At 48.2% G+C, this 26,868-nt stretch overlaps 1 protein-coding gene across 1 annotated transcript in view; it reads right to left on the reverse strand.

Moving 5' to 3' along the window:
• Positions 1-26,868, reverse strand: part of DNTT (DNA nucleotidylexotransferase) — a 599,288-nt gene that overhangs the window by 437,434 nt on the left and 134,986 nt on the right. Inside the window, exons 4-5 of the mRNA XM_040438269.1 lie at positions 13,967-14,137; positions 7,889-7,960 (exon numbers count right to left, since the gene is read on the reverse strand). Coding sequence (XP_040294203.1) covers positions 7,889-7,960; positions 13,967-14,137 — 243 coding nt within the window. The remainder of the gene's footprint in view (positions 1-7,888; positions 7,961-13,966; positions 14,138-26,868) is intronic.

Below are 26,868 nucleotides of genomic sequence, written 5' to 3' on the forward strand. Positions count from 1 at the left end.
ACACACTGGCCACCAATGATATTAATACAATAGAGGGGGGGCCAGGGGGGCCGGGGGGGGAGGCCGCACACTGGCCACCAATGATATTAATACAATAGAGGGGGGGCCGAGGGGGGGGGGGCACACACTGGCCACCAATGATATTCAAACTGGGGAGGGAGGGGGTCTGCCCCCTGCTGCCTGGCAGCCCCTGATCTCTTATAGGGGGCTGTGATATGCACAATTAACCCCTTCAGGTGCAGCACCTGAGGGGTTAATTGTGCAGATCACAGCCCCCTGTAAGAGATCGGGTGCTGCCAGGCAGCAGGGGGCAGTCATGTACACAGTTCTCAGTATATTCTAACTAGAAGCGTCCCCATCACTATGGGAACGCCTCTGTGTTAGAATATACTGTCGGATTTGAGTTTTCACGAAGTGAAAACTCATCTCTGAAAAAGCTTTTATGCAGACGGATCTTCGAATCCGTCTGTATAAAAAGTAACCTACGGCCACGGATCATGGACGCGGATGCCAATCTTGTGTGCATCTGTGTTCTTTCACGGACCCATTGACTTGAATGGGTCCGTGAACCGTTGTCCGTCAAAAAAATAGGACAGGTCCTATTTTTTTGACGAACAGGAAACACGGATCACGGCTGCAAAACGGTACATTTTCCGATTTTTCCACGGACCCATTGAAAGTCAATGGGTCCGCGAAAAAAAACGGAAAACGGCACAACGGCCACGGATGCACACAACGGTCATGTGCATGAGGCCTAAATGCCAGTTTTCTGTCGAACAAAAAACATTGCATGCAACGTTTTTTTGGGCCAGCTGACATTTGTGCCGGATCAAGAAGCTTTGGGACATACGCGCGCGTGTCAGCGTGCCTTTGGCACTAACTGATGACGTCTGATGCCGCTCCATGTGAAAGGGAGCAGGCGATCCTGGCTTTGCTGTCCTCACAGATTCAGGCAGCATGTCAGTTCCAGAGGCTCCGGGAACCCGTATGGTTAGCTTAGCCCCATCTTCAGCTACTCCTTCTGTGAGTACCCCTGTGGGGAATCTAGAAGTTCTTTGTTTTTACCAAGCTTTTGCAAATTATTTTGGGTCTGATACCTGGTTGCTCTTCTTTTTTCTATAGGGAGTGATGGAATCTAAACCTAAATCTAAATACACATAATGTTTCACTTGTGCAAAAAAAATTCCCAGAGAGTTCCAAAGAGAAATTATGCAAATCCTGCATCAATGATTTGTTAAAGGAAGAGCAACCATCTATCCTCATGGAAGTAAATTCAATGATTCAGGATGAAATTAGATCTTCCCTGGCCTCCCATATGCCAATTCCTCATATGCCTTCCTCTAGAAAACCAAGATTATCTGCTCCAACCTCCTCTGACGCAGAGGACATGGATGAGGAGGCACCCTGTCACGGTGGGGAGTGGGGGAAAACTCTCCACTGAACACCGATGGGAAAACGGGGATAACAACTAGGCCTAGGGAGCAGAGCACCTCCTACTTCCACCCTAATCCTAGCCCTGACTCCTAACCGTATGAGCGGACCCAGATGTTAGGAGGGCTCATACATAGGAACCTAGGACCCTGAGTCGCCCTGATGATCCCTGAGACAGGACTGAGATGACCTGTTCATCCAAGATACGGGTGAACAGGAGTCTCCACCGGCCTAGATGCAAGGAAAAGGGAAGACAGTGAAAAGCAACACAGAGGCAAATAATACCCACAGGATCAAGGGCACCGGGATCCATGGTCACTTACCTGCCACGGCTGCTGGAAGGAACACCGTCAGTCCACACCACCACAACTGAATCAAGCACACCAGTAACTGCCTGGACCCCCATGCGGATAGGATGCATGGCGGCCCCAGGCAGGGGTATATCACAGCCAGAAATTGGTGAATGTGACCCAACTATGTATCAGACAAATTAGTGAAATGTATTTCCTTGTCCACTAGGTAGAGCAGGGGTATATCACAGCCAAAAATTGGTGAATGTCACCCAACAATGTAACAGACAAATTAGTGAAATGTATTTCCCTTTCCACTATGTAGAGCAGGGGTATATCACAGGCAAAAATTTGGGTTATGTAACCCAACCATGTATCAGACAAATTAGTGAAAGGACGTAAAAATAAAAAATAATAATCTTGATCTATGAGGTGGAGGTCCATATGGAGTAGGAGGTTAAGGAGGCGGTGAACGTATCGGTGAAGGTGGAAGCGGCGGTGGAGGAGGAGAAGGTAGCCAACACTCGTTTTTGGTTTTAATAAATTTTTTATTATTTTTTTTTATTTTTTTTAAATTAGGGTACACCCCAAAAGAGTGTGAAATATCAAAAATACAACAATGAGCAATTGCGCTGGAGTATAACAATGGCTGGGTAAAGCCGGTATACATGTCTATTCTGCACAAGGTACGGACAAGTCCTGTGGGATCCATGCCTGGTTCATTTTAATGAACGTGAGCTTGTCCACATTGGCTGTGGACAGGCGGCTGCGCTTGTCTGTGATAACACCCCCTGCCGTGCTAAACACACGTTCAGACAATACACTGGCTGCAGGGCAGGCCAGCACTCTCAAGGCGTAAAGGGCAAGCTCAGGCTATGTGCCCAATTTGGAGACCTATAAGTTGAAGGGGGCAGATCCATCATTCAGTACGTGTAGGCGTGTGCACACATACTGCTCCACCATGTTGCTGAAATGCTGCCTCCTGCTAAGATGTTCCATATCAGCTGGTTGTTGTGGCGTGCTGACAAAACTTTTCCACATTTCGGCCATGCTAACCCTGCCTTCTGAGGTGCTGGTGGTGCCCTAGCTGCGTTGTCGACCTCTTCCTCCTCCTCTGCCTTCGCCTTATGCTTCCACTGTGCCCCCGCTGTCAGGTGGGAATGCCACCAGCAGCGCGTCTACCAGCGTGCGCTTGTACTCGCGCATCTTATGATCACGCTCCAGTGATAGAATTAAGGACGGTACGTTGTCCTTGTAACGGGGATCCAGCAACGTGGGTGCCCAGTAATCAGCACAAGTTAGAATGTGTCCAACTCGGCGGTCGTTGCGGAGACACTGCAGCATGTAATCGCTCATGTGTGCCAGCCTGCCCAGAGGCAACGACAAGCTGTCCTATGTGGGAGGTATATCGTCTGTGTCCTCTGTATCCCCCAAGCCACGCACCAGTGATGGCCATGAGCTGGTTTGGGTGCCACCCTGATGTGAATACGGTTCCTCCTCCTCCATCTCCTACTCCTCATCCTCCACCTTGTCATCCTCCAGAACTCTGCCCTTGCTGGACAATTGTGTAACCTGCGTTTGTGGGTGCAGGAACCCACCCTCGGAGCCACTTGTGAATGACTGGCCTGAAACCCTTGGAAATGATCCCTCTTCCTCCTCCTTCTCCTGTGCCACATCCTCTTCCATCATCGCCCAAAGCGTTTTTTCTTTACTGAAAAGTTCGGGTTCAGGTCCGGGGTCCAAAAATCCTAAAGTTTGGTACGAACCCGAACTTTACAGTTCGGGTTCAATCAACGCTATTAAGAGGTTGGGAGTTTCTAAAGAATTTATAAATAGACTACTCTTTGATCTAAGACTTTTAATGACACCCCAAAAATGTATATCCAGGTGGCAAAAGTTGTTAGGAAAACTACCCTGCCATTTGAGGATTCATCGCAGTTACATGACCTAATGGAACGGAAAGCAGCTGCCCTCCTGAGAAAATGCTGGGAAGCCTCCATGTTTGGAGTAAAGACAAATATTGCCGCAACTTCAGTGGCTAGTGCCATGTATTTCTGGCTCAATGAGCTAGAAAATCACATAAAAAACAAGACACCTAAGGAGGAGATTTTACACTCCATTCCCCTTCTTAGGTCCGCCACTGCTTTTTTAGCAGACGCCTCCGCTGAATCAGTTAGATTCGCAGCCAAAGATGCGGCTCTTTCTAATTCAGCTAAACAGGACCTATGGATGAAATCCTGGGGGTTACAGGACTTCCAAAGCGAATTTGTGCTTCATTGCTTTTTCAGGCGAATGTGTATTCGGTCCTGTACTAGATAAAATACTTGAGAAAGCGGCTGATAAAAAGAATGGGTTTCCAGATGAAAGGGAGAGTAAAAAGAGACCCCTTCGTCCATTAAACTCGCAGTCCAAACCCTATAGGGGAAAAGGAAAAACAGGGTGCTGGAGCTATCAGAAAGGAGGTAAAGATAGGGGGTTCCTCCTTAATGCCCAAAATAAGCAGGACAAAAAACAATGACGCCAGAGTAGGAGGGAGGTTGAGAAAATTTCTGACATAGTGGAAATTCATAACATCCAATCCCTGGGCTTTAGACATCGTGGAAAATGGTTACAAAATAGAATTTTCCTCAACTCCCCTAAGACGGTTTTAGACCACTTTCTACAGTCCCGCTATTTTATCAAAAATCTTGCAGAGTGTGCTACAGTTGATAAAAAGAAACAGGCGTAATAGTAAATGTACCCCAATCAGAAAGCTAGAGCGACGTCACAAAGCTATAAGCGCCGTAATGTCGCGATGCGCGATCTAGCGCATGCGCAGTGGCAGCATAGTGTTCCTTCCCTGTGCCACAGCATCAGGGAACGAACTGCGCATGCGCTAGCTCGCGCATCGCAAGATTATGGCTCTCTAGCTTTGTGACGTCGGGGAGCAAGGAGGAGATTCGGAGGATGCGGGGCGGTGCTGGGCTCCTTCACAGTGGGCGAGGCTGGGCTCAAAGTCCGAGAACGCTGGACTCATCTCTGACAGGACTCATCTCAGGTTAATTTACATATCTATAAAATCGTTTTTTTGACACAATAACAGCACACAGAGCTATGGGGACTGGATATGGCGGATGTGCTAGCGGCAATCTAGCAGCCCATGTCCTCAGCTCTATACCCAAAATCCAGGTGACAGGCTTTCTTTAATGGGTCTCTCAGGTCCTATCAGAGTCAAAGTCCACTCCACCAGAAAAACCAGAATACTCAAAAAAAAAAAAACACTGAGGGAAGAGAGTGGGTGGGGGGCTTTTAAACTTTCTGTCTCTGTGTATTCCTGCCCCTACAGATGTCAAGGGGTCAATCCAGCTGTGGCCGTCATGGTGGATTCAAGGAAACAGAATTACCGGTAAGTCTAATTAGGGTTTTTGTGACTGCTTTAGTGGGCAGTGTGGATAGATTTTTTTTATGTGAATAGTCATACATAAAAAAGTAATACATTTTTTTTAATACATATTTTTACATTTCTTTTAAACAGTCATCTACAATTTTCTTAAAAACGTCTCCATGGATGGAATTTCCTTTTCATTCTATAACAAGATATGAAAATAGAAACACTTTATTTTGCCAAAAAATAGATTTTACTTGCACTTGGATCATATCCAAGAATGATCAGATGCAAATTTACTTTTCTCAATATGTTTCTTATAGTTTCAAAAGCCAGAGTCAATAAATTTTTATGCTACGGATGCAGTATTTCCAGTGATTGTCTGCAAAGTAATATTTTCTTTGTAGTAGACGGCAGGAGTCGACTGCAATAAAAAAAGTGACAACGTTCCAAAGTAATTTAACCATAATACTGGCCATCCTTATTAAGAAAGGCTTGGTACATTTCCTCCAGACACGTTATTGCATTTCTCATTAAGAGAGATTTATATCTGGTATTTTTAATTATTTTCCACTTATTATTTTTTAAGGCTCCATCAGAATACAGCACGCAGTTTCATTAACATCAGCAGAGAAAATAATATTGGAACTAATTCTGTCATACAGAACATGAAAGCATTCAAATAAAGGGCTAGACCGCCATGTAAATTGAAATCACTATAAAGTTGTTTTTAATTTTTGAGATTTTCCTCTACATTCATATTTTTTTCCTTTTTTTATTTTTTTCCTTGCAAATTCTTGCTTTCCATGTGTCCTAATAGGGCATTTTGACATCTATCATTGAGTCAATAAATGATCTACAATTGTATATTTCCTGTTCATGTGATCATTTTTACATAGGTTCCATAAAATGCAAATAACAAAAAAGCAAGGATCAAACCATGCTGCACCACGGGACAGAAGGGTTTCTGCCTAAACCCTTTTCAATGACCCTTGGGCCATTTTTCCACTGCTTTATTTTCAAAAAGTTGTTCCTTTAGTGGGTAGAGTCCTGACCAAGTTCACCCCCAGTAGAAGACGAGATAATGCCAACTAAGACTGGGCCCCCTCTTACTCTGGGCCCCATAGCAGTCGCATGGTCTGCCGCTATGGTAGTTACACCCCTGCTAGGATCCATACTGGTTGGCACACAGCATTTAAAGAAAGAGATAAAATGGAATGACCAAATTTTGCCAATTTTTGTGTTGGCTACACTTTAAGTGAATGAAGTCCATTTACTGCTAGTCCAGACTGCTTAGGCCCCATGCACAAGATCGTATTTTTGGTCCACATCTAGTGTTGAGCGAAATGAAGTTCACGAAGTGGACTTCGATCCGAATTTTTTATGAGAAATTTGATTTGCTGCAAAGCCAAATTTCCTCATGCTTCGTGGTAACAAATACATTTTCCCTGAAATGGCGGTAAAAAATTTGAAAAATCATAATTACCTCATACATTTGCGCACAAAGAGGCCGCCAAGGCCATCTTGCGTGAAGATCCCATGACGTCATCACGCTCCGCGTGAGATTCCGCGCTGGATATTCAAGCAAGATGGTGGCAGCGGCCTCTTTACGATAAAAAATGGATGAGGTAAGTGTGATTTTTTTTTTCTAATTTGCAAATAGTAAAATGCTTTAATACGGATCTCAGATGTCGCAATCAGCTATGAACGCAGCATCTGAGGGGTTCAATGATGGGGTTGGCGCAATCGCTGTTCCCTGTCATTGTACCCGCTATTTACTAAGCAATGTGCTTCACGACAAAGTAATTAGTCGCAAAGAGAATTTGTTTGCAAAATTCTGCGAAAGCAGCCGAATCGAATTTTAGAGATCTCCTCTCATCTCTATCCACATCCAAACCACATTTTGAAGGACCGATTGCGGACCCATTAATTTTAATGGGGCTGCAAAAAATGTGGACAGTACACCATGTGCTGTCTGCATCTATAGAACCGTTCTGCCGCCCACAAAAAAAGATAGAACATGTCCTATTCTAGTCGTTTTGTGGACAGGGATAGGACATTTCTATAGTGGAAAAAAATGGCAGCCAGTATCCGTGGTTTGCGGACCACAAAAAAATATGGTCATGTGCATGAGGCCTCAGGGTGAGTTCACACTGAGAATTCTTTCAGTACTAAAAAATAAGGTCACATGATATTTGATGTGTCTTTTGGTGCAGTTTTTGATCCTATTTACATGGCAGCTTTGGATTCGATGTGGAACACATAACTAATGATGGAACATGAACATGTAGCTTTTTTTTCACACCCAGTTTTTAAAATCACAACCGTTGTGTAAATTACCATGCAGTTTTGCTGGTGGAATCAATGGGAGATTGGCATCAAAATTCCCATTGAAAATATTTTGTGTCAACTCGCCCTTAGGACACATGCATATGGGTGCATTATATCTCCATCCAAGCTTTGGGAAAGACTTTTCTCCTGTAACAGGACAGGATCCATTCTACCCTCCAGCAATAAATATTTAATATATATATATATTATTTTTTATTTATTTATTATATTATAAACGCATCGACCTGTAATATGTCCACGCAGCTTTTCACTGTACAAATTATGATATTACTATTCCCTGAATGACAGACATTTTTTTCGGAATTAACTTCGGCACAGTCGTTAATAATCATGTTTAGAAATCAGAAACCTCCTGACACTTTATCAAATATAACCTGCCAATATATGACTAAACTTAATTACATTTACTAGTAAATTAATGATAATGAATGATAAATAATTGAATGAATACCTTAAATGCATTATATCGTTCCGAATTCACCACTTCTAGAACTCGCCAACATTTTCCCTCTTCGAGGATTTCCTAACAATATAAAACATATTATTCAGTCACATAATTAAAGGGGTTGTCCACCTTTTTGATATCGATGGAATTCATTGGATAGGTCATCATTATCAGATTGGTGGGGCGGAGCTGAGCTGCAGTACCCTGGCATGGCCACTACACAGTGGATGGAGCCTTCGACTTCTAGGCTTCATCCATCAACCCCACCAATCTTCTATCCAGAGGATAGGTCATCAATATCAAAAGGTGAACTGCTCTATATTATCCTTTCATAATATTTAGTGACAAATAAAAAATGTAAAAATAAAAAGTTCCAACATGTTACTTTATAAAAAATGATCATGAATTTTCAATTAAAGGTAGTCTTCTGCTTTTTGTAGTCTGCCATTGCACAAATTTTAGGAAACCTTAAAGGGATTTTCTGAGATTTTGATACTGAGGACCTATACACCGATCATCTGTATTGAGAAGGCACCGGCTCTCCTGTGAGCGTCACTGCCTTCTGCGTGCTTACCAAGCACAATGCGTACATTGTATAGCGACTGTGCTTGGTATCGCTCTCAGCCCCATAGAGGTGAGTGGGCCTGAGTGCGATACCAAGCACAGCCAGTATACAATGTACGGCGCTGTGCTTGGTAAGCATGGATAAGGCCGCAGCGCCAGTGCCTTCTCACCCAGCTGATTGCCAGGGTTCCTGGGTGTCGGAACCCCACCGATCAGTATCAAAATCTCGGAAAAGCCTATTGCACATGGACATATTACAGCTCTATATATTCCCCAAGGTGTATGGAGCCATAATATGGCACCCATTGCAGTCAGTGAGCCCATGCTGTAACCATGCATACCTTCATATTAAATCAAGATCAGGTAGATGTAGCTATAAGGGGTGCACTGGTAGCATATGCAAATGGATCTTGGAGCTAAAGGTATCTCTCCAACATAAAGAGACAAGAGCATTATACATGGATTATGGTAGAATGGGTCTATGTAGAAGATTTACATTGGGACCCAGGAATTTAGGTTAATCCTAGAAGCAGAGAACAGTTCTGGCATTCTCTAATGGATGCCATATAATGGAGATAATCTCTTTTAGAAGCATTTGCTACTAAGGTTTCCTTAATATATGAGAGTCAGCATCAAAGTGAACACCCTTTAAACATCCGTAAGAAGCTTCAGTTTTGGATTGCTCCTAATATTGGCCTTGTATATACTTTACAATAAGTGTAGGCCTCCTCCAATCCCACAATCTTGTTAAGGTCCCATGCGCACAATTGTATCCATTTTGTGGTCCGCAAACGGCAATCTACAAAAAAACTGATGTGGTCTGTGTGCTGTCCACATTTTTTGTTTGTGAGCCCATTGACTTCAATGGGTCAGTGGTCCGCATTATGTGGACAGGTTCTATTTTTTTGCGGAACGGGCATATATACGGATGCAGAAAGCACATGGAAGATCTATATGCTTTCCACATCCGCTTGTCCTTTCCGCCAAAAACTACATGTATAATACTTAGCAGAAAATGGGCCCCTGCGGAAGGGGAGGGGGGAGTATGATTATTTTAAAATATAACTTTTAATGAGGTCTTGAATATGCAGAATAATAAGACTCACTACACAATACAGACATAGATACAAAAACGGGCCAACTTAATGGTACCCTGTGGCTGGTAGAGACAATAAATCTGCTCCGTCTGTGAAAGACGTGAACAGTCTTACCAGACCCTTTGTAGATACTGGGATAGGACATGTCCGTTATGACTGGAGCCGGAGACACTGGATGTATGCCGTGCGGGAGCTTGTGGATCTGCCGTGTGGCCGTGTAGATGTAGCTCTAGGACTGGTCCTTTGTGACCCTACCAAAGGTGGAGGGGGCTATTATACTTCTACCTATCTACATGGAGCACTCGCCCTAGAAAGGGCGACCCCGTCCGGTAGCCTGCCCCTATCTTGGACCTAATCCCTAAAACTACAAAAATTTGCCAGTGCAAAGAATAAAATTGCTTCCAATGGTCTCCCAACGTGGTACGTTTCTGTCCGTGACTCTTCAGGGGAGTGAATGCAGGAAGATGATGGATAGATAGCCACAGGTATCAGACCTGAGGCTAAGTAAACACTGGGAGGGGAACAAGCAGTAGAGGCTTGTATCTGCTATCCCAGGGTGGTGGGATGCAGTCTTGCACAGGAGGTGTAGTCCTATGCTGGACGGTCAGGGGGATGCAATGATCCACTATCAGGTGAGTCCCCTCTGGTTGGGGGAAACAACTATATAAACCAGCCGCAGTAGTATACCTAGGTAGTGGGCTTTAAATATTCACGCTCCGTCTCCGTCGCACCTCCTTCTCACTGACATCATCAGAATGCGACGTCACACTGGAGCGGCGTGACTGACCCGGTCACGAGACCCGCGCGTCAGGAGAACCTGGGCCGGAGCATCGCGCACAAGGCCAGACACGGACGCAGCCAGTGACGTCACACGCCGGCGACACCACGTGGGATGGGCGGTACTAGCGGCAGAGGATGGGCGGAACTATGGATCTCCCAGCCAATGTCAATGGGCTGGTGATCACGTGGGATGCAAAGTGTATGCATCTCCCTGGTAACTATGAGTATATAATGCCGTGAGTCGGCTAATGGCATTTAGCGCAGGAAAAGAGGTGACAGGTTGAATAAGATGCAGACAATGTTAAAATTATTGCTGACTGGGTCACATAAAGTAAGGTGATCCGCAGACAATGGTGCGCATAAGTGATATAAACGGCGTGCAATCAGAGCACAGCAAATAGTCGTATATTGCGCAGTTGGGATGGCATAAATGCATGTGGATGCGCATTACAGTCAGGTAGTGCGCAATAGGGTTATACAGATATCAACCCCAAGTCGACTGTGGAGACAATGCGTCTCTGAGGACGCGTGTGCACAAATTTTGGTGGAGATATGCGCAAAGGGAGGACGCATGCGCACATTTAGGGATAGAAATATGCTCAAAAAAGCATGCGCAGAGGCGCATGCGCAGTTTGAGAGATGGAGATATTAGCGCACTTATGCGTGTAAACCCCCCCCAATATTTAGTAGACAGACGAGGCATTGCAGTGGACATGAACGTAATATATATGAGGAAACAAGTGTAGTTTAATCTTTCGTTCATGCCACCTGGTGCTGCTGTTTTCAGATTAAAGATCCAGCGTGCTTCACGTTGGAGGAGGTTCTTGTCTCTTGGTGGGGGTCTCACGAGGTCAATGCCCATGAACTTTAGCCGAGCTTTACCGTTGTGATCGGTGTGCACATGTTTAGACACCGGGGTGTCTCTCTTGTGTATGACATCCCCCATGTGTTCACCAATCCTCCTCCGAAATTCCCGTATGGTCTTGCCAACGTATTCCAGACCACATTCACAGAGGATGCGATATACACACCTCTAGATTTGCAGTTGATGAAGTGTGGAATGGGATACGTCTTGCCCGTGACCGAGCTGGTAAAGGATTTAGTGGTCATGATATGCTTGCAGGCAACACAGCTGCCACATTTGTGACTGCCTACTAATTTGGACCGCAGCAATGTTGAATGTGTCCCGATAGACGAGAAATGACTGCGGACCAATTTATCACGTAGGTTAGTGCCGCGTCTGTACGTAATCTGCGGGTTGCCTCCTAGTACATCCTGAAGGTCGAGGTCCATTTTAAGGATCCCCCAATGACATTGTAAAAACTTTTTGACCTGGCTTGAACCTCTGTCAAAAGTAGTAATTACTCGTGACAGTTTGGTCACAGAGTTACTCGGCTGTTTAGTGGTTAGTAAGGTGGGTCTCTGTCGCGCAAGAGCTGCCTTGTAGGCGGATCTCCGGGTATAATAAGGATAGCCCCTTTGTAGAATCTGGCCCTCAGGTCAGCTGCCTGTGCCACAAAATCTTTCTTGTCTGAGCAATTTCTGCGCAGACGAAGATACTGCCCTCTTGGTATCCCTCTCCTGAGTGGGAGAGGATGGCTGCTCTCCCATCTCAGAAGAGAGTTTGTTGCATTGGGTTTCCTATGGATACACATCCAACTAGTCTACCGTTCTTGGATATCAAAATCACCAAGAACTATAGGGGGGAACTGGATACATCTACCCATTCCACACTTCATCAACTGCAAATCTAGAGGTGTGTATATCGCATCCTCTGTGAATGTGGTCTGGAATACGTTGGCAAGACCATACGGGAATTTCGGAGGAGGATTGGTGAACACATGGGGGATGTCATACACAAGAGAGACACCCCGGTGTCTAAACATGTGCACACCGATCACAACGGTAATGCTCGGCTAAAGTTCATGGGCATTGACCTCGTGAAACCCCCACCAAGAGGGGGAGACTGGGACAAGAACCTCCTCCAACGTGAAGCACGCTGGATCTTTAATCTGAAGACAGCAGCACCAGGTGGCATGAACGAAAGATTAAACTACACTTGTTTCCTCTGATATATTACGTTCATGTCCACTGCAATGCCTCGTCTGTCTACTAAATATTGGGGGGGGGGTTTACACGCATAAGTGCGCTAATATCTCCATCTCTCAAACTGCGCATGCGCCTCTGCGCATGCTTTTTGTGCATATTTCTATCCCTAAATGTGCGCATGCGTCCTCCCTTGCGCATATCTCCACCAAAATATGTGCGCATGCGTCCTCAGAGACGCATTGTCTCCACAGTCGACTTGGGGTTGATATCTGTATAACCCTATTGCGCACTACCTGACTGTACATCATGCTGTGGCTGCGCCTCTAATGCGCATCCACATGCATTTATGCCATCCCAACTGCGCAATATACGACTATTTGCTGTGCTCTGATTGCACGCCGTTTATATCACTTATGCGCACCATTGTCTGCGGATCACCTTACTTTATGTGACCCAGTCAGCAATTATTTTAACATTGTCTGCATCTTATTCAACCTGTCACCTCTTTTCCTGCGCTAAATGCCATTAGCCGACTCACGGCATTATATCCTCATCGTTACCAGGGAGATGCATACACTTTGCATCCCACGTGATCACCAGCCCATTGACATTGGCTGGGAGATCCATAGTTCCGCCCATCCTCTGCCGCTAGTACCGCCCATCCCACGTGGTGTCGCCGGCGTGTGACGTCACTGGCTGCGTCCGTGTCTGGCCTTGTGCGCGATGCTCCGGCCCAGGTTCTCCTGACGCGCGGGTCTCGTGACCGGGTAAGTCGCGCCGCTCCAGTGTGACGTCGCACTCTGATGACGTCAGTGAGGAGGAGGTGCGACGGAGACGGAGCGCGAATATTTAAAGCCCACTACCTAGGTATACTACTGCGGCTGGTTTATATTGTTGTTTCCCCCAACCAGAGGGGACTCATCTGATAGTGGATCATTGCATCCCCCTGACCGTCCAGCATAGGACTACACCTCCTGTGCAAGACTGCATCCCACCACCCTGGGATAGCGGATACAAGCCTCTACTGCTTGTTCCCCTCCCAGTGTTTACTTAGCCTCAGGTCTGATACCTGTGGCTATCTATCCGTCATCTTCCTGCATTCACTCCCCTGAAGAGTCACGGACAGAAACGCGCCACGTCGGGAGACCATTGGAAGCAATTTTATTTTTTGCACTGGCAAATCGGACGGGGTCGCCCTTTCTAAGGCGAGTGCTCCGTGTAGATAGGTAGAAGTATAATAGCCCTCTCCACCTTTGGTAGGGTCACATAGGACCAGTCCTAGTGCTCCATCTACACGGCCACACGGCAGATCCACAAGCTCCCGCACGGCATACATCCAGTGTCTCCGGCTCCTGTCATCACGGACCTATCCCAGTATCTACAAAGGGTCTGGTAAGACTGTTCACGTCTTTCACAGACGGCTTTTTAAAAGTTGGGTGGTATGTGTGTGCAGTGTATATATGCTGTATTTATGTATGTGCACCATGTATATGATGTATATGTGTGTTGCATATATATGGTGTATGTATATGTAAACATGTGTTGTGACTCTGCGTGTCCGCCGTTGAGTAGGAAACCTGTTGTTAAAAATTACCTCAATGATATGTTTCATCTCATCCCCTAAGAGTGGCAAACCTCTCAAGTCTTTAATGGACACAATAGGAGACTGAAGTGATTTCAGAACTGAAGAGGCTCTCCGGAAAGCCACAAGGGGACCTTTATTTTCCCAAAACTCATAATTTTCTGCCAAAGTATCAAGGGCATCCTAAACAAAGAAGAAGAGAAAAACAAATATCATAATTTTTTTCACTAAACTTGAGGTTTTAGTGACTCTGAAAAAATTATACTGAAGCCCTAGCTTTTAAAAATCTTTTACTATCTCCATGGTTCAAATTATCACAACAGGTCAGGAACATAATTTGTCACCAGTATATAAATCTGTAGATAGGCACACTTCATCTAGGATTACCCAGAGACTTATAAATTTGCAAACTGTTTATTGTAAACACCCTATGTATTCTATCACATTTCAGGTATACACATCCCCATTAAAATACTTGAAGCATCAAGATTACACAACAAAAAATATACCGTATAAAAATATAAAAACTAAAACAAAAAAGGTAAAGTATATTATAAAATGACTGAAATCATCGTAATATGTTGTTTGTCGGTTATGCAGCCACCCCAATATTGCTATAGTTTGGAGCAATGGTTGCTGGATTGGTGATATTTTACATGAATGGCAAACAGCAAAAGCGATGATTCGCTCAGAACCCAATATATATTTGCTGTATTGTAATATTTGGTCAAATATTAATAAAGTCACCTATCTATAACGTATGGAGTGATGACGGAAGACACTTTAATATATAATGTCCATTCTTTATTCAGTTTAAAGATCTCTTCAATCCGTCCTTTCCTAGGAAACAGAGTAAAAGTTCATGTGCTTAAAGCTACTTTGGTGATATAATATATATATATATATATATTGTGGGGATCCGCTCTGGTAGGCAGTGGTAGCGAGTGCAGTATAGAGGCATCACAGACCGGTCTTAGTGTAAAACACAATGCTTTGTTTATTCACACGGTGCATATTTGTGAAAGACGGTGCAGTTCACAGGGAGGGTGGTCACACACAGCAAAATAATAGTTCAAACACAGCAAGTCCCTGCTGCAGGCTGCTTGAGGCCTGTTTCAGTCACATAAAGCAAAGTCTATTTAAAGCCAGGAGTAATGTCACCTTTTCTCCTTGGGGAAGTAAGTCCATGGGTCCGGCTCCTAGCCACAGGACATGGATCCCTCCTGGATTCAGCTGCGGGTCCCTGCACACTCCTTTACAGGCCTCAGCACGCAGCCCAGCTCACCTCCACTCCTCACTCTCACAGCCAGAGAACACAGAAGCTCCACACTGACAACCACACCCTTGTTGCTGGTCAGGTTTTAACCCTTCCCTGCAAAACCTGGCCTGGACCGTGGGGAGACAGGCACCCGCCCGCATATCTGCCTGCTCCCAATAAGAGCCGGCCCGGATCCGTTGTTAACAGCGTAACCGCTGCAAAATGCACTTTTCCGGCTCTTACTCCAGCGGGGCCAGGACCCCCGCTGGAACGTACCTCCCATTTACCACCACCCCAGGTACTCTCCTACATATCCCCCCCCCTTTGTTCAATCCTGAAGGGTTGCACACCCTGTTCAATCCTGAGCGGTTGGACACACGTACAACAGTGTACCCGGGACAGGGCATCGGCATTCCCCTGTAAGCGGCCTGCCCTGTGTTCGACACTGAACCTAAAATTCTGGAAGGATAAGAACCACCTGGTGACCCGGGCACTCCCCTCCTTGGCCCGGCTCATCCACTGAAGAGGGGAATGGTCGGTCACCAGACGGAACCTTCTCCCTAACAGATAGTACCTAAGGGACTCGAGGGCCCACTTAATGGCCAGGCATTCTCTCTCTATCACGCTGTACCTGGTTTCCGCTGGGGTGAGTTTGCGACTCAGGAAGACAACAGGGTGTTCCTCCCCACTGATTTCCTGAGAGAGTACTGCCCCTAGGCCCACTCCAGAGGCGTCCGTCTGAACGACAAATTCCCGTGTGAAGTCTGGTGTCACCAAAACCGGGGACCCACACAGAGCCGACCTCAAACGGGAGAACGCCTCTTCCGCCTGCTCATCCCAGCGGACCATCACAGTCTTCCTCCCCTTTAAAAGTCTTGTCAATGGGGCCGCTACTGTGGCAAAGTTGGGGATAAAGCGCCTGTAATATCCTATCATCCCTAGGAACGAACGTACTTGCTTGGTGGTAAGAGGTCTGGGCCAGCTCTTGATCGCCTCAACCTTGTCTACCTGGGGTTTGACAACTCCCCGCCCAATCACGTATCCCAGGTACCGGACCTCCTCGAACCCGATCGAACATTTTTTTGGGTTGGCCGTCAGTCCGGCTTTTCTAAGTGAATCGACTACGGCCTGTACCTTGGGCAGGTGACTCTCCCAGTCCTGGCTAAACACGATGATGTCATCTAGATATGCCGAAGCATTTGGACGATGGGGCCGTAGTATGACGTCCATCAATCGCTGGAAGGTGGCTGGAGCGCCATGCAGGCCAAAGGGCAAAACTTGGTACTGAAATAACCCCTCGGGGGTGACAAAGGCAGTCTTCCCCTTTGCCGCCTCCGTGAGAGGCACCTGCCAATATCCTTTTGTGAGGTCGAGGACCGAGAAATAGCGAGCTTTCCCTAGCCGTTCTATGAGCTCGTCTACCCGGGGCATGGGGTAGGCATCGAATTTCGACACTTCGTTGAGCTTTCTAAAGTCATTGCAGAAGCGCAGAGTACCGTCAGGTTTTGGGATGAGGACTATGGGGCTGGCCCACTCGCTCCTTGACTCCTCAATCACCCCTAACCTCAACATCGACCTTACTTCTTCTGAAATGGCCTGTCGCCGGGCCTCCGGTACACGATACGGCTTTAACCGTACCCTGACGTGGGGCTCGGTGACGATGTCATGTCGGACTACCGAAGTTCGACCAGGAAGCTCAGAGAACACGTCCCTATTTCGACTCACCAACTCTTTGGCTTCCTGAGCTTGTTTGGTCGACAGACCACCCGCTATCTTTACCGTGGAGGTGCCCTCCGGGACCTCGGGTGGAGCTGGGATCTTCCCCGCAGACAAGACAGTGCTTGGGCCGTCCCCAATGAGACACTCCCTATCTCTCCACGATTTCAGTAAATTTACATGATATACCTGTTCTGGCTTCCGCCGGCCTGGCTGGGATATCTTGTAATTCACTGGCCCTACCTTCTCTTTCACCTCGTAGGGACCTTGCCACCGTGCCAAAAACTTACTGTCAATGGTGGGGACTAGCACCAGTACCCGGTCACCCGGGTTAAATGTCCGGACCTGGGCACTCCGGTTGTATACCCGGCTCTGTGCCAGTTGGGCGGCCTCCATGTGTTCCCGGACGATTGGTAGGACTGTCTCGATACGGTCCTGCATTTTTTCTATATGCTCTATAATACTCTTGTGTGGGGTGGGCTGTTGCTCCCACGCCTCTTTAGCGATGTCCAGCAACCCTCTTGGCCGTCGACCGTACAATAGCTCGAAGGGCGAGAATCCCGTAGAGGCCTGGGGCACTTCTCGCACTGCGAACAATACGTACGGCAGCAACAAGTCCCAATCCTTTCCGTCTTTGGCTACGGTTCTTTTAAGCATAGTTTTTAGGGTTTTGTTAAAGCGCTCCACTAGTCCGTCGGTTTGAGGATGGTATACGGATGTGTGTAACCGTTTAACCCCTAAAAGCTTGCAGAGCTCCCTCGTCACCTTAGACATGAAGGGTGTCCCCTGGTCGGTCAGGATCTCTTTTGGAATCCCCACTCTTGCGAACATGCCCATGAGTTCTTTAGCTATGAGCTTAGCTGAAGTATGACGTAGTGGGATCGCTTCAGGATATCTGGTGGCATAGTCTAAGACCACCAAGATATGCTGGTGCCCTCTGGCCGACTTGTTTATGGGGCCTACCAGATCCATCACTATTCTTTCGAAGGGGACCTCAATGATGGGCATGGGTACTAGGGGACTGCGATAGTGGGGTTGGGGGCTCGTCATCTGACACACTGGACAGGATTGGCAAAACCTTTTGACCTCCTCATAAACCCCGGGCCAATAGAACCTTTGCAGAATCCGCTCTTGGTTTTTTTTTACGCCCAAGTGTCCTCCCAGCACGTGGGAGTGGGCCAAGTCCAGTACCACATGGCGGTATGGCTGGGGTACCACCAGCTGCTCCACTACCTCGTGCTGCACTTTGTCCACCCTATACAGCAGGTCCTGGTTAAAAGCTAAATGGGGAAACACCGAGTCGGCCCCTGGGTGCTGAGCCACCCCATTTACCACTGTCACCCCTTCCCTCGCCCGCAATAATGTCGGATCCTGGAGCTGGGCGGTCCCGAACGTGTCACGGGATACCTCCAGGTCCGGGATGGACGGGGTTTCCACGGATTCGCCTGCCAACACCTCTAGGGGAAACCTATCGGGATGACACTCTACAGGTGATGTGGTGACCCCTACGGCTGGTATCCCCGCATCGGAATCCTCGGGCACTGGGCCAGATTGTCGTCTGTCCCTAAGGGAAGGCATATCGCTCTTCCATAGAGTCCAGAATAAAGGAAAATCCCCTCCCAGTATGGCGGCATAAGGGATTTGGCGTCCCACTCCGACGACATGCTGCACCTCTTTGCCCAACACGGACATGGTAACCCTGGCAGTGGGGTACTCCCGGCGATCCCCATGGATACAGACAATGGACAGGGTTTGCTTCTCTGGGAGTGTCTCAGACACTAAGGACTCATGCACTAGGGTTACCAGGCTCCCAGAGTCCAGCAAAGCATTAATCGGATGCCCATCGATCAAGACTTGGCACAGAGGTGGCATATCGGCGTCCGGCCAGGCATCTGCGGTACATACAGGCCGGGCAAAGAAAGAGGACCGGCGAGCGAACCCGCAGTCCATGGGTTCAGGTGTTTGAGGACAGTTCGCTGCCCTATGTCCCAGGCCGTGGCAGTGCCAACATTGAATCCCCGTGGTCCCTCCCCGGTCTCTCTTCCCTGGAGTAGGACTAGCCTCCCCCCCCCCCCCCCTTTGTGGTTGGGTCCCTTTTTCCGGATCCCTAGCCTGTGAGGGAGCCTGACGGGATTCCCGTACCTGCGTTGAGTCCCGCACCAAGTCCTGGGTCGCCACATACCTCTCGACTAGGCTTACTAACTGATCCAGGTTGCCGGGGTCTCCCTGACCAACCCAGCGCTGTATGGCCCTTGGCAGGGTCCGCACCAAACGATCGACCACCACCCGTTCCACCATCTGCGAGGGGCTCAATGTCTCAGGCTGCAGCCATTTTTTTACTAGGTGTAACAGGTCATAGGCCTGGGACCGAGCAGGCCGGGACTCAGAGAAGGCCCACTGGTAGACTCGATGTGCACGCACATAGGTATTAACCCCAAGACGAGCCAACACCTCCCCCTTCAGCCTCTTATAGCTCTTGGCTTCCTCCTGACTGAGGTCGAAGTAGGCCTTTTGTGCGTCTCCCACTAAAAATGGTGCTACTACTTCGGCCCACTGTTCTGCAGGTAACCTTTCCTGTTCCGCAGTGCGTTCGAAGACCATCAGGAACGCCTCGATATCATCCTCGGGGCCCATCTTTCTTAACGCTGAGCGCACCTTATCCCGGGCAGCAGGTAGGACTGCGGTTCCCCCTGGGACGGCTTGTTGTTGTAACACACGCATGGATTCCTGCATAGTCGCCAGTTGCTGGGCCAGTAGACTATTTAACTGCCGCTGGTCTCTCAGGGCTTCCTCATGTCTCCGAGTAGCCTCCTCATTACTTTGCACCAAGTGTCTAATGGCTTCCTCCATCTTATCTGGAGCCACAAAACTTGCCGGCTTAATATATGACGTACAGTTCAAACAACACAATTTTTCGGCCTCACTGCTGTTTGCCCGCTGAAGCCACCAATTGTGGGGATCCGCTCTGGTAGGCAGTGGTAGCGAGTGCAGTATAGAGGCATCACAGACCGGTCTTAGTGTAAAACACAATGCTTTGTTTATTCACACGGTGCATATTTGTGAAAGACGGTGCCGTTCACAGGGAGGGTGGTCACACACAGCAAAATAATAGTTCAAACACAGCAAGTTCCTGCTGCAGGCTGCTTGAGGCCTGTTTCAGTCACATAAAGCAAAGTCTATTTAAAGCCAGGAGTAATGTCACCTTTTCTCCTTGGGGAAGTAAGTCCATGGGTCCGGCTCCTAGCCACAGGACATGGATCCCTCCTGGATTCAGCTGCGGGTCCCTGCACACTCCTTTACAGGCCTCAGCACGCAGCCCAGCTCACCTCCACTCCTCACTCTCACAGCCAGAGAACACAGAAGCTCCACACTGTGCACCACACCCTTGTTGCTGGTCAGGTTTTAACCCTTCCCTGCAAAACCTGGCCTGGACCGTGGGGAGACAGGCACCCGCCCGCATATCTGCCTGCTCCCAATAAGAGCCGGCCCGGATCCGTTGTTAACAGCGTAACCGCTGCAAAATGCACTTTTCCGGCTCTTACTCCAGCGGGGCCAGGACCCCCGCTGGCACGTACCTCCCGTTTACCACCACCCCAGGTACTCTCCTACAATATATATATATCATATGTTCCACACTTGTGGACAATCATAAATTGTAAAGCGGCTTTCTGTCACTCGCTATGGCCAGTCTTTCCATATATTACTCACAGTTGGTGGTATAGTGTGGAAATACGTCTCCTCTGCTCATAGGGTGACAGTATGATGCATCTTACCTCCGTGTTTGCTATATAAAAAAATTGCCGTTACTCGCTGTGATCTCCGGTGCTGGCGTCCCACGTGGTCGCCTGCTCTTGACGGTGCATGTTATTTGGCTTGAACGTCGCTCGGGTAGCGCAGCTCTTATATAATGTCCTTTGGAGCGCTCCAATTTTACTTTAGTAACGATAGAGGTTTTGATAGATTATTCCATGGATCTTGGATCTTTATTTCACCAAGGTGACAGCATACTTCGGTACACTGGGGACTTAAAAGTCCAAATGGCAACCCCCTCTAAGGCTAATTTCACACTAGCGGCAAAAAGATCTGTCAGGCTGTTCCAGCAGGGATCTGGATTTGGCATTGCAAGACGCTACCTGAAAGCCTCACAGCCCTATTAACTATAATGGGGACCAGCAGAGATACTGACAATTTTAGTCCTGCTGATTCTCTGTATATTTGCCAGGTTGCGGCCGGATCTTCGCTGGTCCCAATTATAGTTAATGGGGACGAAGGGCATTCATGTAGCATCTGGCAATGATCAAGAGGGCTCCAGTCCCCCTTGCGGTAGATATAGCTCCAAGAGACTGCTAAATTTGTTAGTTCAGCAAAAGGTGAATCAAATTCCAGTCAATGAAAAAACTCAGCATTTCCTGGTTTAGAGAAGGAAGTATCTTTCAATTTTCACAGTTGCAATAAAATTTAAAGGGGTTGAAGGTACACAAAATCACCGCCAGTAACCCCAAATGTGCTAAAAGCACATATGCTCTACACATGGGGGGTCATTTCTAAACAAATATACGCCACTTTGTAGCGTATTTAAGGCGCAGATTTTGTTGCAACGTTGTTTTGCTGCAAAATATGTGCCTTTTCCCTGTGTACACCACTTACACCTCTTTTCTCGAGTTCCGAGAAAAGGGAATGTGGCATGGGCCTGTTACATTCACTATCTTCTACCTCTGTTTTTGGCATACAAAATGATTTAAATCTATGCCTGCAAGGGAGCTGGCATAGATTTAATCTTGAACGGCCGCCAGATCGTGCCCCTAAGTTATGTAGATGCTGGCACCTCTACATAACTTAGGCGTATCAAGCTGCAGTGGATAGCGTACAAGAAACACCGATCGGATGTGACCATACCATTATCTGGACTCGTGGTTTGGGAAGTTACATAGTTGATACGGTTGAAAAAATACACAAGTCCATCAAGTTCAACCAAGGGATAGGTGGGGACGTGAATTCCAGAAGTAAGTGAGACTCAGATTTCTACACGTTTTTATAAGCATTAATGTTGTTTACTCTTAAAAATTAATCTAAACCCTTTTTAAAACTGTCCACTGTTCCTGCTGTGACCACGTCCTATGGAAGTCTATTCCACAGATTTACAGTTCTTACAGTAAAGAAGCTATGACGCTTCCGGAGACTGAACTTTTTCTTCTCCAGTCGGAGGCAGTGCCCCCTTGTATTTTGAGGGCATTTTACATGGAACAGTTTTTCACCGTATTTTTTGTATGGCCCATTTATATACTTGTATAGGTTAATCATGTCCCACCTTAGACGTCTCTTCTAGAGTTGAGCAAACACCTGGATGTTCGGGTTCGAGAAGTTCGGCCGAACTTCCCGGAAATGTTCGGGTTCGGGATCCGAACCCGACCTGAACTTCGTCCCGAACCCGAACCCCATTGAAGTCAATGGGGACCCGAACTTTTCGGCACTAAAAAGGCTGTAAAACAGCCCAGGAAAGAGCTAGAGGGCTGCAAAAGGCAGCAACATGTAGGTAAATCCCCTGCAAACAAATGTGGATAGGGAAATGAATTAAAATAAAAATAAAAAAAATAAAAATGAACCAATATCAATTGGACAGAGGTCCCAAAGCAGAGAATCGGGCTTCACATCAGCAGAGAATCAGTCTCTTCATGCCATAGCAGAGATTCTGGCTTCATGTCAGCAGAGAATCAGTCTTCATGTCATAGCAGAGAATCAGGCTTCACGTTACCCACCACTGGAACAGGCCACAGTCACACATTTAGGCCCTGGCACCCAGACAGAGGAGAGAGGTCCCGTAACAGAGAATCTGGCTTCATGTCAGCACAGAATCAGTCTTCATGTCATAGCAGAGAATCAGGCTTCACGTCACCCACCACTGGAACAGGCCACTGTCACATATTTAGGCCCAGGCACCCAGGCAGAGGAGAGAGGTCCCATAACAGAGATTTAGGCTTCATGTCAGCAGAGAATCAGTCTTCATGTCATAGCAGAGAATCAGGTTTCACGTCACCCACCACAAGAACAGGCCACTGTCACACATTTAGGCCCTGGCACCCAGACAGAGGAGAGAGGTCCCGTAACAGAGAATCTGGCTTCATGTCAGCACAAAATCAGTCTTCATATCATAGCAGAGAATCAGGCTTCACGTCACCCACCACTGGAACAGGCCACTGTCACATATTTAGGCCCAGGCAGAGGAGAGAGGTCCCATAACAGAGATTCAGGCTTCATGTCAGCAGAGAATCAGTCTTCATGTCATAGCAGAGAATCAGGCTTCACGTCACCCACCACTGGAACAGGCCACTGTCACATATTTAGGCCCCGGCACCCAGACAGAGGAGAGAGGTCCCGTAACAGAGAATCTGGCTTCATGTCAGCACAGAATCAGTCTTCATGTCATAGCAGAGAATCAGGCTTCACGTCACCCACCACTGGAACAGGCCACTGTCACATATTTAGGCCCCGGCACCCAGACAGAGGAGAGAGGTCCCGTAACAGAGAATCTGGCTTCATGTCAGCACAGAATCAGTCTTCGTGTCATAGCAGAGAATCAGGCTTTACGTCACCCACCACTGGAACAGGCCACTGTCACATATTTAGGCCCAGGCACCCAGGCAGAGGAGAGAGGTCCCGTAACAGAGAATCTGGCTTCATGTCAGCACAGAATCAGTCTTCATGTTATAGCAGAGAATCAGGCTTCACGTCACCACCACTGGAACAGGCCACTGTCACATATTTAGGCCCCGGCACCCAGACAGAGGAGAGGTTCATTCAACTTTGGGTTGCCCCGCAATATAATGGTAAAATGAAAATAAAAATAGGATTGAATGAGGAAGTGCCCTGGAGTACAATAATATATTGTTAAGGGGAGGTAGTTAATGTCTAATCTGCACAAGGGATGGACAGGTCCTGTGGGATCCATGCCTGGTTCATTTTTATGAACGTCAGCTTGTCCACATTGGCTGTAGACAGGCGGCTGCGTTTGTCTGTAATGACGCCCCCTGCCGTGCTGAATACACGTTCAGACAAAACGCTGGCCGCCGGGCAGGCCAGCACCTCCAAGGCATAAAAGGCTAGCTCTTGCCACGTGGACAATTTGGAGACCCAGAAGTTGAATGGGGCCGAACCATCAGTCAGTACGTGGAGGGGTGTGCACAGGTACTGTTCCACCATGTTAGTGAAATGTTGCCTCCTGCTAACACGTTCCGTATCAGGTGGTGGTGCAGTTAGCTGTGGCGTGGTGACAAAACTTTTCCACATCTCTGCCATGCTAACCCTGCACTCAGAGGAGCTGGCCGTGACACAGCTGCGTTGGCGACCTCTTGCTCCTCCTCTGACTTCGCCTTGGGCTTCCACTGGTTCCCCTGCGACATTTGGGAATGCTCTCAGTAGCGCGTCTACCAACGTGCGCTTGTACTCGTGCATCTTCCTATCACGCTCCAGTGTAGGAAGTAAGGTGGGCACATTGTCTTTGTACCGGGGATCCAGCAGGGTGGCAACCCAGTAGTCCGCACACGTTAAAATGTGGGCAACTCTGCTGTCGTTGCGCAGGCACTGCAGCATGTAGTCGCTCATGTGTGCCAGGCTGCCCAGAGGTAAGGACAAGCTGTCCTCTGTGGGAGGCGTATCGTCATCGTCCTGTGTTTCCCCCCAGCCACGCACCAGTGATGGGCCCGAGCTGCTTTGGGTGCCACCCCGCTGTGAACATGCTTCATCCTCATCCTCCTCCACCTCCTCATCCTCGTCCTCCAGTAGTGGGCCCTGTCTGGCCACATTTGTACCTGGCCTCTGGTGTTGCAAAAAACCTCCCTCTAAGTCACTTCGAAGAGACTGGCCTGAAAGTGCTAAAAATGACCCCTCTTCCTCCTCTTCCTCCTGGGCCACCTCCTCTTCCATCATCGCCCTAAGTGTTTTCTCAAGGAGACATAGAAGTGGTATTGTAACGCTGATAACGGCGTCATCGCCACTGGCCATGTTGGTGGAGTACTCGAAACAGCACAACAGGGCACACAGGTCTCGCATGGAGGCCCAGTCATTGGTGTTGAAGTGGTGCTGTTCTGCAGTGCGACTGACCCGTGCGTTCTGCAGCTGAAACTCCACTATGGCCTGCTGCTGCTCGCACAGTCTGTCCAGCATGTGCAAGGTGGAGTTCCACCTGGTGGGCACGTCGCATATGAGGCGGTGAGCGGGAAGGCCGAAGTTACGCTGTAGCGCAGACAGGCGTGCAGCAGCAGGGTGTGAACGCCGGAAGCGCGAACAGACGGCCCGCACTTTATGCAGCAGCTCTGACATGTCGGGGTAGTTGCGAATGAACTTCTGCACCACCAAATTCAGCACATGCGTCAGGCAAGGGATGTGCGTCAAACCGGCTAGTCCCAGAGCTGCAACGAGATTTCGCCCATTATCGCACACCACCAGGCCGGGCTTGAGGCTCATCGGCAGCAACCACTCGTCGGTCTGTTGTTCTATACCCCGCCACAACTCCTGTGCGGTGTGGGGCCTGTCCCCCAAACATATGAGTTTCAGAACGGCCTGCTGACGTTTACCCCGGGCTGTGCTGAAGTTGGTGGTGAAGGTGTGTGGCTGACTGGATGAGCAGGTGGAAGAAGAGGAGGAGGAAGCTGAGTAGGAGGAGGAGGAGACAGGAGGCAAAGAATGTTGCCCTGCGATCCTTGGCGGCGGAAGGACGTGCGCCAAACAGCTCTCCGCCTGGGGCCCAGCCGCCACTACATTTACCCAGTGTGCAGTTAGGGAGATATAGCGTCCCTGGCCATGCTTACTGGTCCACGTATCTGTGGTTAGGTGGACCTTGCCACAGATGGCGTTGCGCAGTGCACACTTGATTTTATCGGACACTTGGTTGTGCAGGGAAGGCACGGCTCTCTTGGAGAAGTAGTGCCGGCTGGGAACAACATACTGTGGGACAGCAAGCGACATGAGCTGTTTGAAGCTGTCTGTGTCCACCAGCCTAAATGACAGCATTTCATAGGCCAGTAGTTTAGAAATGCTGGCATTCAGGGCCAGGGATCGAGGGTGGCTAGGTGGGAATTTACGCTTTCTCTCAAATGTTTGTGAGATGGAGAGCTGAACGCTGCCGTGTGACATGGTTGAGATGCTTGGTGACGCAGGTGGTGGTGTTGGTGGTACATCCCATGTATGCTGGGCGGCAGGTGCCAACGTTCCTCCAGAGGCGGAGGAAGAGGCGGAGGCGGCGGCAGCAGCAGAAGAGGCCGAGGCGGCAGCAGCAGAAGAGGTAGCAGGGGGAGCCTGAGTGACTTCTTTGTTTTTAAGGTGTTTACTCCACTGCAGTTCATGCTTTGCATGCAGGTGCCTGGTCATGCAGGTTGTGCTAAGGTTCAGAGCGTTAATGCCTCGCTTCAGGCTCTGATGGCACAGCGTGCAAACCACTCGGGTCTTGTCGTCAGCACATTGTGCAGCATACGGGTAGGTTACCCGACACTGCTAGAATGTAATGTGTATTTCCCTTTAAGCCAGTTAGGCCTGTTGCAGGCAATCTTTATTCCAGCCAGCAGAGGGAGCCCCCAGTTCAGTATAAATAGGCTAGGGCCTAGCCTAGGAAGTCAGTTAGAAGTTTCTGGAGAGAGTGCTGAGAGATTCAGGGCTCAGTTAAGAGTGCAGAGATTGCACTACTGGTGTGGAGGGTCATACCCACCCAGCTTCCCAGGTTAGTTATACCTGAAGAACTCAAGAGATAGAGCCTGCCATCAGGAGGGAAGAAGACCTCTACCAATTATTTGCTCAAGGGTTATCACCAGGAATTAGGTGTCCGGACCTTGAGGATATTGCTGCAAGTAGCATAAGAGGGAATCCCTGAACCTAGGAGGCCTGTCTCGAAGTTAACCTTGTTGTAAGTAAAAGCCTGAACCACTACTGTTAACTGTATGGTAAAGTGTGG

This window comes from Bufo bufo, chromosome 6, assembly GCF_905171765.1.
Source record: "Bufo bufo chromosome 6, aBufBuf1.1, whole genome shotgun sequence".
Lineage (NCBI taxonomy): Eukaryota > Metazoa > Chordata > Amphibia > Anura > Bufonidae > Bufo > Bufo bufo.